Source organism: Phalacrocorax carbo, chromosome 5 (assembly GCF_963921805.1).
Source record: "Phalacrocorax carbo chromosome 5, bPhaCar2.1, whole genome shotgun sequence".
NCBI lineage: Eukaryota > Metazoa > Chordata > Aves > Suliformes > Phalacrocoracidae > Phalacrocorax > Phalacrocorax carbo.
The window spans coordinates 14,714,616-14,734,024 of NC_087517.1; the positions used below are offsets into that span (position 1 = coordinate 14,714,616).

General features: G+C 37.0%; 1 protein-coding gene across 5 annotated transcripts in view; it reads right to left on the reverse strand.

Annotated features, from left to right (window-relative positions):
- The window catches only part of PTPN4 (protein tyrosine phosphatase non-receptor type 4), a 175,964-nt gene that overhangs the window by 81,757 nt on the left and 74,798 nt on the right, over positions 1-19,409 (reverse strand). For all 5 annotated transcript variants that reach the window (XM_064451253.1, XM_064451254.1, XM_064451252.1 and 2 more), the window contains 4 exons: positions 15,859-15,927; positions 8,753-8,887; positions 7,345-7,503; positions 2,194-2,353 (listed from right to left, as the gene is read on the reverse strand). In XM_064451253.1, coding sequence (XP_064307323.1) covers positions 2,194-2,353; positions 7,345-7,503; positions 8,753-8,887; positions 15,859-15,927 — 523 coding nt within the window. The remainder of the gene's footprint in view (positions 1-2,193; positions 2,354-7,344; positions 7,504-8,752; positions 8,888-15,858; positions 15,928-19,409) is intronic.

Here is a 19,409-nt window from a genome sequence, read left to right on the forward strand (position 1 = left end):
CTTATTAAAGCAAACATTTCTATATGTAAGAAAGTTCAAAACCTGGAGGTTCAATAAGTAGAGAAGTCTGCTCAACTTGGCTCATGAAAAGTTAACTCAATTCCAGGTGTTTTAAGCTCTAGGTTAAAACAAAACAAATGCCCCTGAACACATTCATAGCAATTGAATGATGAAAAATTTGGGGATGGAAAGGCAAGTAACAGCATACGGTATGTTAATGAGAAGGAAGGATGCTTAGGAAGCCTGATCACATGCAAATCATTTTAGCTTATGTTCACTGGCACAGGAGACCAGACTCAGGCTCCTGGGCCAAATGAACTACAACTAAGCGCTCACCTGCAGCCTTTGGAAACTTTTGTTTCATTGCATTCCCCAGACGAAAAGGGAATAATAATTCCCTGCTCTAAGAGGCTATTTTGAACAGCTGTTTATAAAGAAAAACCAGAAGAGAGCACCACATATTATCATTAACGTGTTTGACTGAAGGGAGTCCTGGCCACACCTGTTTTCAAATACCTCTGGACATTCTCAGACCAGATACTTAGAGACTGCAGATGGAGTAAGAAGTTGTCATTCCCATACCTGTCCTACTACCTTCCTAAATACTCTCCATATATGGCAGATGAAGGAAATTCAGTAGCTAAATGAAGTCAAAATGGTGAGGGGTCTTCCTTAAAATATTTGAGATGGAGCAAAAGGGACTTTAGGGGTACAGGAACACAAAGTGCATTCTGGTCAGAAAAGCAACTTTGGCGGGGGGTGGGGGGGTGTGTGGGACCACCCAAAACCAAAAAAAACCCAAACAAAAACCCAAACCCACATTCCAAATCCTAAATTTACAGTTTCACAGATTTTCAGAGTCATGCTGTGTTCCTTCTCTAATACCCAAAATAAAAAGCCATCAGCAGACCAAATTAGATCTTTGATTACAACAGTGTACTGCCTTAAGTGAGGCTGCATATATGTGGCCCTCTGGACCACAACAAACAATTACATTGACAACGCACAGAGAAAAGGGAATCTCATTCTCACACAGCTGTGTTGGTTTTGCAGAACTAACAGGAATTAAGAAAACAACTGAAAGTTACTTTTTTTCGATTTGGTAAAGATAACTGAATATAGAGCAGAACAACTTTGAGTAAAGTAGTGTTATCTTTCAAAACAGAACAGTACTTTAATATGACTCAGGTAAGAACTGACAGAAGACAAAGCTGTTAAAATTTCTGTTTCATTATTTAATTAAAGCAAAATTTTTCACAACATTCCCAAACTGCTCATAAACTTACAGGTTTCACTTTTGTGTGTTCTATTAAAGCCCCAGCTATGAAATCAAATATGTGTTTTATGGGACTCAACTTTGTAACGAGGCCTGAGAGAAAACCCTAGGCTTAGAGTTCAGAATGCAAATAAAAATAAACCAAAGACATTTCTAAAACATCAGTTTTGGGAGCTGACTCATAATTTTGAATGTCTGAGGTTAGCAGAACTATTTATACAGTATTTGCTAACAACTAGATATTAACTGTCCTGCAAAACATCTTTTGTCCTACATGAGTACAAAAAAACCATTTGAAAACTTCTGGAAGGACAAAAATGACAAAAAGGGTCAGTGGTATCTCACCTCAGGCAGAAAATAATCAGCTGCTAGCTTACTCGTTTAGCACACGCTTAAGTGCGGAACAAGAACATTTGCTCAGATTTCACATTCGTTGTCACAAGTCTCTTGGTAGGGTCTCTTTCTTGGAAATTCTGATGAGAAATACAACCACAGTTCCAAGAAGCCTCTCCTCACAAAACTGCCCTAGAAGCTGGTAGGCACTTTTAGTTTCAGGCTTTTTTTTGATAAAAGCTAGATTAAACACCAGTGGTAGTATCTGCAATGTCTTCTTTAAAACTGATAATAAATGACTTCTCAAAGAGGAGGTTGGTTAGAAATTTCTGCATGTGCTGAAAAGCTAACGTTCATAGGTAGACATTGCCTATCTATCCCAATTTAGTAATTTGATGACAACTGACAAAGGCCTGCTCCAGCAGGTGGAAATAAATAGTGGGAGCTAGCAGAGAGACAGTATGGAAATGCTTCAATGTAATGCACAAGCACAACTCTTCAAATGAATTAGAGCCAAGCTCATGAAAAGTAGGATTATCATGTTGATAAAAAGCAGAACAGTTAAACTGGATCCAAAAACTTACCGTGGACTTTTCAGGTGATGAAGGAACATCAAATGTTTCATTAATATGGTTATCCAGTTCTTGCTGTGAGTGTGAATGATAAATTTGGTTCCAACTGTTCTTTTTAAATTGTTTGGGTGGTAACGCAGGAGGCTGCCCATCTACAGGAGTCTCTTGAGATCTAAACACCATAACAGAAGTATGACTGGAATGATTATGAGATATTGACAGTTCTTTCGGGGTTCCAAAAAGCTGAAAATGCCAGAAGAACCTCAAGAGCTTGAGAGCTGAACATCTGCATTTAATTTTACAATCTCAAAAATGCACTGGGGTGGAATATATTGGAAGTGTATGTTTGGAGGTGTTACTGCTTTTTTTTTTCTTGACAAGCAACCGCATACAGAACCAGTAAGTTCATCTTTTACACATTACTTTTTTTAAGTGGTTTTAGTAATCTTATAATATTCCTATATTAAGTGGGCTAAAATTCACTGTATTTATACTCTGCACTCTTGCTTTAAAAAATTATTTCTAATATAGTAATTTATTATGTTTTCCTCAGAAAATCAATTAGTTTGCATCTTAAATTAATGCCTGCAATTTAAATCTTAAAATCAGACACAGTTAGCATAATAAAGTGCTCCCACACTAGTTTTTGGCTTTTAATCTAAAAATAGGATGAGTGCAAACTGAAGACAACTCAACTGTCCCCCTGTATTTATTTGAAAAGCCCATTGGAGATGTCAGTGTTACATTTTTCAATTTAAAAGTATATGTATACATTTCAAGAGAACTTTGGGTTTTTTCCCCCGTCTTGAACATATTCCCCTTGAAATATGAGCAGCTTTGAAACATCTGTAAAAAATGGCATTCATCACACGCATTTTTTAGTTGAGTTATAACACCATTACTGAAGATGAAATAGCAGTAAGTTCTATTTCTGTTTTAGATCTGCAAGCACTCTACTGTAGATTAATAAAAATGTTCTCTGTGTTTATGCATTATATGGATGATTTCCTTTTTTAGTCCTTTTGGAATAAAAGCTTAACTGTATAATTTGTATTACAAAAATACATGATTCATCTTTCATTATATGGCTTTATAATTAAGAATTAAGAACATTTTGAGAGGCCCAAAAGGACAGTTAGAACATAGCTCCCTTTAACTTACTTTGAATGCCAGTTTCTAAGCACCAGAGAAGACACATGCCTTCCTCCCCGTGAACCACATTAAAAGCTATTACGTATTTTAACAACTTATAACAGCCTACTGATACTAGTGGCAAATCCAGAAACCACCAGGAATGAAGTTACAGGTTACAATTAAATCTAAAGAGAACTCTACAACCAAAAATGGGTGCCTCCGTTCTTTCTTTCACCCACACCCACGGCCCCTTCCCTGAAGCACTTCGCTGCTCCTGCCCTGGCTAAGGCCACCTACCAAGCAAGAAAAAATACACTGACTTTTTGGACAAGCCTGGGTAGCTCTCTGCTGGTTCAGCAACGTGAACTGGGTCATCACAGGGTCGACCACCACCACGCGGGGAGGGAAGTACACTCCCAGAAGCCAGAAATAGGACACTGCCTCTTTCGATATCAGCAAGCTGTAGCAGTACCTCAGAGCATAACATCCCTCTAAAAGCATGGGGAACCACGTGAGTAGTACTACTGTATCTAACTGGTCTAGCCACAATAAACTGTTAGCAGGGTAAGACTCTCCTTATGAGACAGCATAACATTACAAGTTGCTGCAAGTTAGAAAACCTAAGGCACACATCAAATGCCATACCATGTAATTTGTTTCTATGCAATTAGAGAAAGGCAGATACATGTTTTCAAATAAAAAGAAATCAGATCACAACTGTCTACAGTGATTTCAAATAAATGACGAACCTCTTTCAAAAAACATGAAAATTACATGGGAAATGGAACACACTAAAAACAGTGTTTTCCTTTTCAGTTTAGTCAATTTTGTTAGGAAACAAAATATTGATAATTTTTTTTTTGTCATTATATGAAAACAGTACATTTGAAAAGATCTAGTTATATTTGTTCTGTACATTTTTGCTTAATTTCAACTTTCAGAAAAGATTTTTTTTCGTGCAGCGTTAAAAGAAATAAGTACTAATTATTCAGTATCTGATGCCTGAAGAATATCATGTTCAAAACCCACTTGGTAATAAAAATAATATTTCTTAACACTTCTGCATGAAAGTGACAGTAGAAAGGGCATATCATCCTGATATCTTATTTTCAGGATAAGCAGCTTTTCTAGGCTCAGTTTTGTGGAGAAAGAAGAATATAATGATTGCTAACACTTGCAAAATTAATTTAAGGCAGCTATAAATTATTTAGACATTGACTTACAAAGATCACCCAGAGCTTTGTAACTGCCTATGTATTTATTCATTCAAGTCTGGCCAGCACAGATTATTCAGCCTTTTAAGTGAAGGGCATCATAGTTATGTATTTTCCTGCAAACAATTACTCCTGAGAGTTTTAAATTGAATAAAAGAGGAACAGAAAACATGAGTAGAGACACAAAAGTAGTAATTCCGATAAAAGTAAAAAGTAGGATCTTATGTTTGACTAGATGTCTTTACATACACGTCAACAAACACAAATAAATTCCTGCTGAACATACAAACTTATAGAAAAGACTTGAAAAGTTACTTAAGCGAGCATTTTAGAAGCAGCAAAGTACTATAATATATTAGCATAATGAATTGTGAGAACTAACAATCGAGCCTTGGGCAAAAACTTCATTGCTTTATATTTGCCCAGTCAGCTTTGAATTTCCTTATGAATGCGTAGACAATGGCAGTGAAAGCAGCCTATTTTGCAGGCAAAGCAGCTCTCCGTTACTGCATTCAGCAATTTACATAATAATAAAATAACACAAACCCTGGCACTGGCAAGCTTTAGGTATTTTTGTCCTGACCTTCTAATATATTAAGCAAAGGTTTCATACCCTGCTCCCGCCCCCGCCCCCCCCCCAAAAATTTATTAAGCTAAACACCTATCCCGTGCTTTTGGAATTTAAGGTTATAATTACCTCAGGGAACTCCGAGCAGAAATCTCTCAATTTAGTTTTGAATAGCACATGCAGATGAAGAGGAAACGTGGAATAAAGGTTTTGTTAACTAAGCTGTAATATCCTTCTAAACTGCACTGAAACTCTGATTTCCCTTGCTATGGTGACTCCAAGCTCAAAGATGTCACTAAACTTACTGCCTGTCAGGTTAGCCCCTCTGACTTTGTTACAGATGTAAATTGGATCAATAAATAAAAATTCCTAACCAATTAGCAGATGGACTACTCAAATCTTTTCACTCAGAAAGGTCAAATTGTTTAAGAGGTACCTTTTTGAAATGTAAAACGATACAATTTTAAATTATACAGCTAACATGAACTTCATGACTACTACTTACTTCTGTAAATCTCCATTTTTGAATCAATAACATCACCTGAAACTTTCAGAAGACCCTAATGAGGTTTATGTACTTTTGTCAACATCCTCATTCTTAAAAATATCTCATGCTAGATATCTAAACTGGGAAATTAAATTCCACTGTTAAGCTTCCAACAAGGGGAAAAAAACAAAAATAAAGAACAAAACTTAGTGATTAAGAGCAATAACTTCTCTGCTTGGGCATAAAAAGTGCAAAATCGTGAAAAAGAACAGCCACAGTGTGTAACTAATGTACAAAACCACTTCCTCTCTTTTTAAGACTCATTTCTATGGTGACTTACACAACAAATCAGGTATTAAATAAAGAAAACCCAAGGACACTCAGGAACACCTTTTACAGCTTAACTTAAAGGTACATGAATAAAAGAATATTTAAGAATTGTGCTTACTTCACTGTGTCACTCTACCATTAAGTAAGCATCTCTCGTAACTGACCTCAGCTGGAAGCCTTGGAACAGAAGGAACCTGACCTTGTGTGCCCTTTGTACAGCAACACTAATATGAGAAAATATTCACAACTGTTCCAGTTTTGAGACTCCCTTGCCATGTGAACAGGTTAAAAAAAGCCTACAAAAAAGAGGACTTTATATTATTAGGCCAAATTAACTCTGAAAGCTAAATAACTAGCTGATGGTCAAATTGTAACTATCACACCCTATTGTTAAAAGTGCATTGTGTTATTTTACAGAACTTTAAAAATGTTGTATTCTATTTCCATCTCCAAAGTTACACACAGTTAAAACTGAAGGTACAGTCCAAGTAAGGTTTTAAAATTGTGTTCAAATACCGTCCCAGGGTAATTTTTCCTGAGACACCTGATTTGTTTATAAACGTGTAATTATGTATGTGCTATTTTATAGTTCTCAAATGGGTTTGAAACCATTTGCACAATTTCCTTGCAAACACAGATTCTACAAAATTATGAGGGCAAGTTTAGCATTACATGTAGAGCTACATATAAGAAGGTACTGTGGCAGTGTTAATACGGTGTATATTGTTCACCTTTTCCCCCAATTAATCTGTACTCTGGCTACAAGTTACTGAGTATTTCAAACCTGATTAACTCTTTTTTGTTTGTCATCCTTCAGGACTTAATACACAAGAACAGTTTTTATTTCGCCCACCATAGCGTAATAAACTTACAGCATCAAGAATGTTCAGCATCACAAAAAAAGCCTGATAATGCTATCTTAAAAAAATAAAGATATACTCTATAATAATATACCTAACTTACTAGGAACCTCAGAATTCTGGGGTGCTAGAAAGGTATTTTGGCCACAAAATTTGTAAAGCTCCCTCATACTTCTGCATCTTGACAAAAAATCAAAATTTACAAACTCATGAGAGTTAAAAACGTTTATCACAAACCAACATACTTCAGTTTTACCAAAATAAATAACTTTCACTTCCACATCCAGACACTGATGACCACATTGCAGCAAACCAACATTATGGGTGGGTGCACGGGGATGGTATTGTCATCCCGCACCAGAAACATGTCAGATATAGGTCTTTACTTCTGTATCATTTAGTTTTCAATAAGACCTATACTAATACTCCCTAAAGAACAGCTACCTTTTTATGAGATTTTCTGGCTCTCCCTGACCCAAACATTTAACACTAAACTCTTAATGGAAAGATTTAAGAGTCATCTTCAGAAGCCCTGCATGCTACTATACAGTAATGACCAACAGAACTTACGGTGATGATTCCAGTATGATGCTATTAGCCTGGGTGGAAGATGGAGATCTGTGATTTACAAATACTTCACTTGGGGAAGTGTGAACTACATGGTCCACTAAATGTCCAACTGATGAGGGTCGTAATCGGGCTCCTTCTTGAGTGAAGGCAGAGTTGCGACTAAGAGGGAAAGCACAGCAGTGCAATGGGAAAAGAATGTTATTAATCTACATTTCTTACCCCGCTACAAAGGAATGCTAAAATAATTATTTCCTCTCAGTGCAAGCGTATGTTCATATACATATTTTTATTAAACCAGGTTTCAAAAATCACTGAAACCTGTTGTCAGATCAACATGCTATTTTCTTTTTTTTAACATGTTCAAAAAATACACACTAAATGGCTAATGTTTTTCTTTTTTTTTTTTTTTTTTTTTAATTAAAGAAACCTGAAAGCATTATGGTCCAAGAAACAGGCTACTGGACTGACAGTCCAGTCAATGAGAAGAAAATTAGTCTCCAAGAAGAAAAACCCTGGCTCTGTTCATGGCAGAACTTAACCTGAATCCATTAAGATTAATATTTTTATCCCCTGCATCTTTTCCTAGAATCATAAGCTTTGCACTGACAGTCTTATAATTTCTGTGACCCAAAATTTTCCCATCTGAAAACTAGCATAGTGACATAGGCATCTTTCATAAAACACTTCGAAACATTCATTATTATGTTATGCTATAAGCATCATTATTACACAATTTCACAATAATTTTTATATGCTACAGATATTTACAACAACAGCCTTTTGAATAATATGCTGCAATATAAAAGAATCTTAAAACCTTCTGGTTTATGCAATATAAAACTGGATAAAACCAATTGATAAGTCAGCTTCAGCACACTGAGAAAATTAGTTATTTTCCAGATGAAATCAGGGATGGTTTCCTCACTAACTATAAGCATAAAGCAGAAAGCTCTATCATGTGAAAAGAGCGAGCTTTGAAAGGAAATGCAGAAAAATTGAGGGGATAAAACCTGCATAGATATCTGATTAAGTAGTTTTCCCCAATGCTTTAAGAAATAGTACTAACCGGAATCAATTATTTCTAAAATATCACACAGCTTTTATTATCAGGTTTTTTTCTTAGCCAAATGAATAATTTAGTTTTAACTGTGCTTGAGAAAAAACAAGCTCTGAAATTTATGGTAGCATGCTACATCTTACACTTTGTAAAGGCTGAGTGAGCAGCACCTAAAATTCACCCCCAAATAGTTCCTCTTATCTAGAGCTAAATGTTCCAGAGATCCATTCAGCATATAATTTGGGAAGTTATTTGTCTCCGTAACACATTAATCCTTCTATTACACAAGTAGGTGACTCACATTAGAGGTAGACAGTCACTTCCAAGGAGAGAAGATTCAGTGCTACTTACTGATTTGGGGTTCCAGGTGGAGACCGTGATGGTAGGCTCTGTGTTTCCAACCTATCATCAGACAGTGAGTTCCTACTCACTACTTCCCAGTCCATCCCACTCATTAATTTCCGTGCCAAGGGTTTACTGGGGGATCTAGAATAAGAAAGTAAAATGACTAACCAAGAAGTTATAGATGTAAGAACAAAATTACATAAAATTCACCACAAAGAAACCAATATTCTTCATAGGAAACTAAATTATATGGAAGAAAGGAAATGTAATAATGCAAAACTGTATTTACACAGGCAGTTCTATATTTTCTCAATATACTGTACTTCATTTTCTGTACTTTGTACAGGAATGTCAATGGAATACAGTCATAAAATACTGTTGGCTGAGAAGGAGACAGGCAAGATAGAAGAGGAACCCACTAAACCTCACAAGGCATTTCTAATGCTTCAGAGAGAATCTGACTCAAACAGAATAGTTATTGAGAGGCCTGAAATTAAAAACAAAACCAAAAGCATCCCAGAAAACCTCTAAGTAACACAACTCTTCAGCCATCTCACGAAAAATGAAGCAGTGGAAGCATCAGCCCAAAAACACTCCCAAAGACTTTGAAGACCTGAAAGTGGGGTAGTCATCAACATGGCAGCGGAGCTACTGAGTTTTGTTTACTCCTCAGGGTTTTCCATCAAGGTGACATGCTTTCTTCTGGAACATTTTTGGTCACCTGACAGGCAGATGTAATCATCCTATTTAAACTTCTTTGTGGGTGATCAAACTTCATTTGGTTTTGTGCTAGAAATGTCCTTCAGGTTAAAGGTCATTACCACCAGTGTTTTTATATGAAAGGAATTATATTTTCTACTTGTTGCTCCTTCTCGATATTGATGAAATGTTTTCTTCTCATTCTCCAGTCATTCCAGGATACCTACAATACCCTTCTGCTGTTTCTTAAGCACAAAGGAGCCCACGCTTGCAGTCTCTCATGAAATATTGTATTTCCCTTTTATACTGGAAATCATCAAATGAATCATCCAAGAACTGTGGTTGCTTTTTTCTTAGCAACACATTGGATGGCTTGGTCATCCAGCAATTAAACATACCCAGACTTTTGCTGTTTGTTGTTTTCAACTGAAAATTCTTTAGCCAACAACAAAAATTCTTTCAAACAATCCTTAATTGTCCTTTGTATTTTGTGTTACCAGGTTTTCTTTACTTCTACTACGTTGATGGTGCTATATAGTTCAGATTTCTCCACTATCATTACCCAACCTTTTCTTGTTGCAGTGATACCTCAATTTCATCAGTCTTTTGTGCCATGATCATTTCATTCCCATTCACCTTTATATTCTATCACTATACTCTTCTCTACTCTCCAGCTTTGCACAATGATGTACCAGCATAACTACATTTCTTTCCACAGCTCCATACACCAATATCACAAAACTTCTGCCTCTGTTGTCGCTGGGACACATGGTAACTGTTTATCATCATCATTATCACCTTACTGATTTACTGAAAGTGCAAGTCCAGAAAAAAGGAACTTTGAGAAATTAAGGAACTACCCGCACACAAATTACATCCTTCTGAAAATGAGAACCTGAGTTACAAGTACATTTTTGCTTCTCACGGAACTTAAAACTCAATGGAAGCCACCACATCACCTTAAGCACGCTGTCCTCAATATTATCAAAAAGTCTACAACAACAACCAAGTGTCATATCGAATAATCTATGTTCACATGCAGGAATACATAAATCCTATTGATGCCAGCAGTGTTTGTTTGATACTAAAGGAGTGGTGATCTGTGTATGGAGGGTGTTTTTTTGTTGTTTTTTCTTACACCCCCAAGCAGTTCTGAACAACTACTGCATGCTGCTTTGCTGCTCTACAGACTTAATAACAGCTGGCAAATTTCAGATAATTAAGCAAGATGGGCTAATTCTAAATACTAGTGTTTCAAGTCTTATTCCACCTGGGGGGAAAAAAAAATATCTAACAGTACACTGATGTCTGAAAACAGGGAAAATACCAATTATTTAATTCCTGAGGAAAAACACATCCACTTTCTTAGCACGCTTCACTGTATTTAAGCAGCATTAATTTGATTCAAAAAGTAATTAGCTTGGTATCATGTCAATTAAACCAACATTTTGTTTTCTGTAATTTGCCTCAAACATGAGCAACTCAAACCACAGCAAGTATGAGCCGTTCAGAACAGGTAAAAGAACCAGCAGAACTGAAATGCATGTCTAATGTTACCTGTTCATTATTCTTTTATTAATCAAAGCTATCATTAGCTAGACTTCACTGACAGCACACTTGCAGCCAGCGGATTAGTACCAAGAGTCAGCTCTGCCAAGAGGTGGATTCTACTAACCAAAGAATGGACTGAGGGGAAAATACAGAGGAACATAATATACTCAATGCTAAATTAGGTAAATACAGGACTGCAGATACAGTATTCTCTGACAGATATGTAAAAGCAGCTATTGAACCTCATTTACCTTCAGCGAAAAAGCAACAAGTAGAATATAGGAAAGTTAGTGGGTTTTCTTGCTTTTTGGTTTTTCTTTTTAAAAAATGCACAACAACAGTGAATGGGCACTATCCTTGACTGTATAAAACAAATTAAATTATAAAAAGACACAAAAGTATATAGTGAGGGGAAAAACAAGTTTGTCCAAAAATTAAATTTTTGACTGCTTAAAAAAAGCCCACTGCATTGTACCTTAAGTCACAGCATCATAGTTTGTAACTATATCTTGGAAAACTTCCTCAATCTGTGCAACAAATGAACATAACTCTACAATGAGAAAAGCAATGCCTTCTTTCCTATCAAAAACATCCAGTGTTAAGAAAACTCACCTTTTACTGTGGATAGGGTCTGATCTGTCAGAAATAATACCTTACTACCAGGAGAAACAGCTGCAACGTTTATCAGCAAAGGTTCGTTTCAATTATTTTATTAACAGCTCTAACCTCAGGGTCCCACCCACTCATGTTTGTTGCCTCTACTTCCTGCCTTTGCAGAAATTTCAAAGAAAAAATTACCACACTGCAGCACTGAACTTCTCTGTGCTGTGGCTTTTTGATACCAGTTCTCCTGGCAACATTTCTAAATCTAACAGTGTTATTTTTTTTATTAACACTTAAGACATGTTGTGAAATATTCCTGCAAATTCCTTCTGTATCACTAATTCCTTACAATATTCAAATACCTTTCTCATGCCAGAGTGCAGCTGAGGAGATGGGAAGGGGGAAGTAAGCTGTGAAAAAACCTTTTAAAATGTTTTGATAAAACTTTGAAAATCTAAATTCCACGTTTGTCTGCTCAGTCTAGATGTTTCTATTGCACCCCAGCACAGGGTATGGCTAGCTAACAAAGTAAGCTATTTTCATATTTATTTTATGGTGTATCTGCAGAGACTTTCCTAAAAAAATTGGGAGAAAGCCTATCTGAGTAGGGACAGAGACCAAAAGCTTTACCTGCCCCTAAAGTCAAGAACAGTCTTACAGCTGCGTTACTATGTCAAATACCAAAAAAAAATGAGTAGCAGGGATGAAATTACATAATGCAAGTAAAACAGCCATGAGAAATTACACTAGCTCAGCTACAGCATGCAAAAGCTTTCAAAGACAATTTGTTTTGCATCCCACAGCTAAAGTGCTAAATTCTCGCAGGAGCTGGGAAAGAAAGAGGGTATTGTTTGGGAATACAGGTGGGAATCTTTTAAATAATTTCTGTCCCAAAAAGAAATATAACCTGGACCCATAGCCTTGCTTTGTATTTTGACAAGAAGTACAGGGAATGCATTTCTCAGCAAAACTGGCAACCACTGCTTCAGACCAAGAGGCTGAAACTGTATACAAATCTGCAGATACACCACAAATAACACATGCATTTTAAAGCTATCAAGGAACTATTTAATTAACCTGAATAAATGCATGACTGAAGCACGACTGGATTTCTGGAAACAGAGGTTGCAACTTAATGATAGGGAGTCTGCAAGTACAAACGACTGAGATACCCGCTCACTGTCACACAATGCACATAAACTACCTTCTCTCAGCTCCAGTACACACTATCAGAACTTAAGAAAACTAGAATATTTTGCAAGGACTCTAAGAGAACAGTGCTCTAAGGAATCTCTCAATGCATTACTTGATTGAACTTTTTCACTTTTATTATGCTCCTGGGAATTCTTACTCGTTTTCTTGGGTTATGAATATCCTGCAAGAAATGAGGCCAAGAGAAGGGGTGGGGGGGGTGGGGGGGTGGGGGTGGGGGTGTGGAGGGGTGTGTGTGTGTGTGTGTGTGTGTGTGTCTAAACAATTGCAGCAACAGCCTTCTAAATGCTGAAGTTAGTGCTGCATGAAGATTAAGAAAACAGCACCTACAAAATATATCGAGTTTATTACAGACTGTCTCCTTCACAGTAATAGATTCCATTGTTTAAAATTAAGTGTTTTTATGATTTGGAAAAAAAAAACCCATGAATACTCCTTCAGCTAGTTTTAAGGTAAAATTCTGAGGACAAACAGCTACGCCCGCTAATTTTAAGTTATAACTGTTTGTTTTATTCAAATGGCTGTTAAGAAATTTTATTTCCATGTCTCGTGCTCTGTATCTATGTTCCGCTCAGCGTGCAAAGGCTAGATGATCATTACTTGTGGCAACAGCCATTTCCCAACTTAGAACAAATAGATCACTGAAATAACATCTCAATGTTAACTATCAGTGGTTTTTTCTTACAATTAAATGATTCAAAAGTTTGCTTAGTGTTAGCTCAAATAAGGCAGTTTCTAATTAGATGCTGATGAGAAAACAGAGTGTAAGTCTGGATAACTCTAGAGAAAATGACAGCTTTTTCTTTAAACTGATCTTGAATAAATCTTCTGATGTGGTAATAAAAAAAGCAACAGTAGTTATTTAAATTCTTTTATGTGTCCACTTAATTATGAAGAAAGACCTGACACTCCTGGTTTCATAGCAAAAGGCAACCAATACCTAGCAGAACTTTCAAAAGCAACCGAAACAAGCCCACTGCTTGAGAGCTTAAAAAGCTGTTCAACAACACAATGACTTTGTCCAAGACAGACACTGAAAAAGAAGAGCAGGTTCCAGGAACAAAACAACCACATTATACCTGTAAAACCCTAAAAAGCAAAATTTATGCTCTGTATGAATACAAGAGGGGTAACATCTACTCCGTATTTCAACTTGAAATGTAAGTGTTTAGAAGACAAGGAATTAAAGACAATGTTCTTAGGTTAAGCTTCTTGAACCACATGGTGTTCTAGATATGTCTTATATTTCACGGTTTTTTACCCCTGAAAATACTAAGAGTCTTTAAAACTGAAAATGCATTAATTGCACACTGTGATGGGAAGGACAGAGGAAGAAACAGATGATCTATGAAAAGCCTTCTGAGGTGTATTTGTTACAATACGCCACTAATTTCAGTTCATTGTTTTAAACATACGCACCTCCGACATTTCAGTAATTAATATTACTAAACAACTCAAAAGGTGAGGATGAATGCTGTATTCCTGAATCTAAAAGCAGTGGAAAATAAAATTAATGAGGACAGAAGAGCCAAGTATTTTATTAACTAAAAAAAAGTCAAAGAGTCTTGAAAAAACATCAGAGCAATTTTATCCATGGCTTTCAATTTTATCCAGAGTATTATTACAAAATACAAGTGACCCCAGCACCACCACTTTGTCAGTTTTGACTCAAAGGGAAGAGTGCCATCTACTGAATAAGAGTTTCTAAAGTGAAAAATATAGTCCTCAAAACTAAGCATCAGCTCTCCTCCGCTCTACTTACTTGTGGGGAGGTGCCAAGTCCAGACTGCAACAGGAAAAATAGTGTTTAACTATCATCTAAATAAATAAAATTCACTTTTCACAGTGTTGAGTCTTCTGAGTAAGAAAAAAGTTACCCCAAGTAAAAATATAACCATACTTGAAAAGTAAATAGAGTAAAAAAATAATTCTGTAGCACACAGAACAAATTGGACTTATAAAAATCTACCTGTTGAACAAACATAACAGCACTTCTGCCCCCAAATCCTTCTAATACGAAGCTGGGTATCTACGGTGTGCCCAGCTAAAAACGTAAATTATATTACATTGCACCGGGGGAAAGAAAGGCGGGGGCGGGTGGGCAGGAAATCAAGGCAGAATTTACCCGTGCTCTGAAACAGCATTTGCAGGTACCTGAGAAAGGCCCCTGGGCTTGTTACTAAAAGTCTGCAGGCGCGAATTTGAACTCCAGAGTTCCTTAAGGGGTAACCATGATAAAAGCCTTTCCCCATTTCAGTAAAAGTGTAAGCATAAAAAAAAGCACGATGCATGCTCCCTGCTCATAAGGATTCTTTCTATTAATGATCAGAGCAGACCACCAAACGGATGCAGCAGCAGTCTTACTTTTGAATACTGTACCATAATTTCTGACTTAAGAACTAAATCTACACCTTGACTGTTTTCTTGTAATCACTAAACCCCCCAGGAGTCTGAAGCACAATCAAGTAAAAGAATCTATGATTAGCCAACTACTCTGTGACAGAATACCTTCAGAAGCAGCTCTCTCCAAGTCAAATTTTTCATAGTCAAATACCTCACCAGGACTATATTGATAAAGCTGTTCTCACCAAGTAAGACACTGACAGTACCTTGTTCTAAAGGAAATGTGTGTACACTTGTAGGTTGTCATCAGGGATAAAACATACCCATTAACTCAATATTTTAATGGAATAGTTAGAGAGACCATTCTTTGCAATAAAGATAGGACAAAGAGGGCTAGTATATGTAACCACAAACTACACAGAATAAAAGCCATTCTGAATTTTGAAAATATACAAAACGGGAAATATTAAAGAAAACCCTTATTAGTTTTTCCATCATAAGATTCTCCCCCATTTCTGGCTGTCCCAAAGACATACCCTCCCAAATCAAAACCAAACTCCTTAATGTGGTTAAGTCAAGCCACCAGCAACAGTGAACAACAGTTGCTCTTTTACATTTTTGCAAACAGAAAAAAAAGATCTCATAACATCTAAAAAGATACAAACAGAAGACTTACTCATCCTGTACAAATATAAATTGCTTACCTTGCAAACACCCTGTCTTTGTTTGCTCTTTCTTTACCATACTGCACAGACTGGACCTCTGTTCTCCCACTGGAAAACAAAACCAAACCAAACCACTGAATGCAAAAAACACAATTTCTTGCTTAAAATTGAACCATCTCAACAAAAAGCTGCTAAATTCTATTTCTAGTCAAGCTCAAGCAATGCGCTACCTTCAGCACAGTGTAACTTTAGAAAGCACTGGGAAGGTAGGTCGTCTTTCCCATTACAGTCTAACTGTAACAAAGATCCATTAATTTTAGGCATAACAAAAGCTTTCTTGACTTCCTTTTTCTTCTTATCCAAAGCAGTACGAAAGTTCCGCTTGGATCTTTGGATAACACTTAACACTATAATCCTTCCTGTTATAGCCACAATGAAAAGTTACAACATCCCCTCCGTAATCCTCCTAAACTATTCCCTGAATTGCTAATAACTTAAGTTGCTACTTAGTTCAGCACAATATCATCAATAAATTAGATGAGCACACCAGGATTGTATTCTTACACATAACTTGTCAAAACCAAGGTTAGATCTTGGAACTTGCTGACTTTTCATGTAAGACCAGGTGTCTTATTATAAAGGATCTTTGATTTGACACATTTCATAATTTCTGTTTTAGGAAAAAAAGAACCAAACAACTTTTTTTGGAGTGTCTATCAGCAGTTAGGAATTGGTGGCAAGATACCAGCAGAACTCCCTCTTGCAGCCACTTCCCTATTTATAACTTCCTACCAAGGCACAGAGTCAGGATACATGTCCTAAAAGGACACTGATACTTCAATCTCTGCTCTTTTCTGTCCCTTACAGGGACAGGAAACAAAATAATCATTAGCTATTTTCACATTCATATTACAGAACTGCTGGATGTGTGAAGGCTGAAGAAACAGGCCAACTGGAATCTCACAGAATTCAGTGAAGGGAAACGCCAAGACCCACACCTGGGGAGCAACACCCCCACGCACAAGCTGAGGGCCAATTGGCTGGAAAGCAGGTTTGCTCAACACTGGTGAGACCCCATCTGCAGTGCTGTGTCAGGTTCCAGGGTCCCCAAAGACAAGCAAAGGGCCACAAACACAATGAAAGATCCAAAGCATCTGACGTATGCGGAGAGGCTGAGAGACCTGAGACTGCTCAGCCTCAGGAAGAGAACGCTCAGGTGGATCAAATGAGTGCATATAAATGCCTGAAGGGGGAAATCAAAAATACAGCCAGACTCTTCTCAAGGGAGCCCGAAGTCAGGACAAGAGGCAATAGGCACAAACAGAAATAAGAGATATTTTACTTAAACAGAAACGGGAGTAAACAACATCAACAGAAACCCCACAAAACAAAAAAACCCCACTTTTTTACTGTGAAGGTGGTCGGACACTAGATCAGGTTGCTCAGAGATGATGAGGAGTCTCCATCCTTGGAGGCATTCAAAACCTGGCTGGACACAGTCCTAGGCAACCTGCTACAGTGGACCCTGTTTGAACAGGACATTGGACTAGACAGCGTCCAGAGCTGCCTTCCAACCTCTGCCATGCGGCGATTCTAAGAAATCTCTCTTTTCAGGCCTGCTGCCTGCTAACTTCCTGGGGTTACATATTTTTAACTCTGACAAGCAGTAAGTCGTCTATGTTTTCCTCTGTTCCTTTCTGGTAACTCTAACATTGTATCTGCATTTCTCTAACTGCTACTAATAATTGACTTAATGTTTTCAGAGAACTACAAAGCTCCAAGACAGTAACAGCTCATTTATAATTTATGTTGTTCCTCCTCTTTTCTCTCCCTGTGCAGATTATTTCACATTTTTGGACACTGAATTTGACCTACCATTTTATTGCCTACTCACCCCTTGTTGTGGCATACCACCAAAAGTTTCTAGTTAACTTCAGCTTTTTCTACAAAAACCTGTATCACTTCAGTGGTAACTTCGCTTTGCAGTAGAGGGATCTACTTGTTTCCCATCTGGCTGAAACAGTTGCTAATATCCAATAGAACTCTTCATGTTTTGGCAGTTTAACGTCTTTCCTTAATGAGTATTTGGTGAGGAACACTATAAGAACCACTTCGAAAATCCAAGGTAGAGAAGTCAGATTTTCTTGTCAGTAGTCTTCTTGAGACCTCCTGGAAGCTGCCTTTTTTTTTTTTAAAAAGAATTTAATAGTTCAACAATTTCATGTGTCTGATTTCTTTCAGAGCTGGGGATCATTCTGTTTAGCCCTGGAAGTTTAGTATTTTATTAGTTCATTGAAATCATAGAGATGTTGGCTAGAAGTCTCTAGTCCAATCTCCTGCTAACACTAGGTCATGTCTGGCCATGGTTTTGTCTAGCCAAGTTTTGAAAGCCTCCAAAAATAGAGATCCTACAACCTCTCTGGGTAACTTGTTCCAGTAACGTGCTATCCTCCTAGAAAAACAAAAAAACCCAAGAACTTTTCCTAATATGTCCAGCTAGAACATTCAAGGTGAAATCTGCAGCTGTTGCCCCTTGTTCTATCACCTGCCATTACCAGCACAAGTTTGGGTCCATTTCTGACACTGCCATTGAAGTAGCTTTAGGCTTGCTACTAAATTCCCTGAACTTCCTCTTCACCAGATTAAACAAGCCCAGTGCCCTTAACCTCTCCCCCTCTGCACCATGTTACTACTATTATACTGCCTCTAAACAATCTCTCAAACTACTTGCAGAAATTCTAGCCTTTTGGCTACTACATTAACTTTAATGACCTTCATTTTTATGCAGTTTCCCTTTTCATCTTACATTAACATGAGTTGAATATCAAAGAGCTATTCTGTAATAGTAATCACAGTGATTCAAATTAAAAATCTTTACAGAAATGAAAAAACTTCCCCAAATTCACTACAACATTGAACCAAGTCTCAAACACCGTTCAGGATCACATAATGCTGTTTCTCAAATGGGTGCTGTGAATGCTGGTCAAAAAAACAGATGGTATAAAAATTTAGCCACTGAGTTACTTTCCTCTTTATGCATTTATGCGATTCACAAGTGTAACAGAAATTGTCTGTTACTGCATTTTCTAGCTTTTTATTATCTTCCTTTGTACATCACAGACTGTTGCCATTCTAGACAGATGATCAGTAGTAGCTCCCTTATTCTCTACTTCAGGCATGATTTAAGCCATCAGCGTTCTGCATTCCTTGCAGAGACAGTCAACGCAGTTACTTAACTGAGAATTATTTTTCTTTTTTATAAAAGGCATAAAACACTTTAAAAACCAACACCACCCACTCCATCATTAGAACAGAAATTATATTTGGGGATTACAGTTATTCCACAGCCATTCTTTGCACCTCCAAGCTTTCCGCCTATTATGTCAAGTTCATCCTTAAAAGTTATGGACTTAAGTTCATCCTTATTTTCCAAACTTCTGGTTTTGGTGCAGAACACATATGCCTTGTCTTCACCTGGTTGCCTATTTGTATGCATCTAGCTTAAGTGGGCTTTACTTGTACGAGCTTCTTTTCATTGATTTCTATTTGATCTTTATTTAGGTCTATTTTGTTGCTGTTGCTACACACAA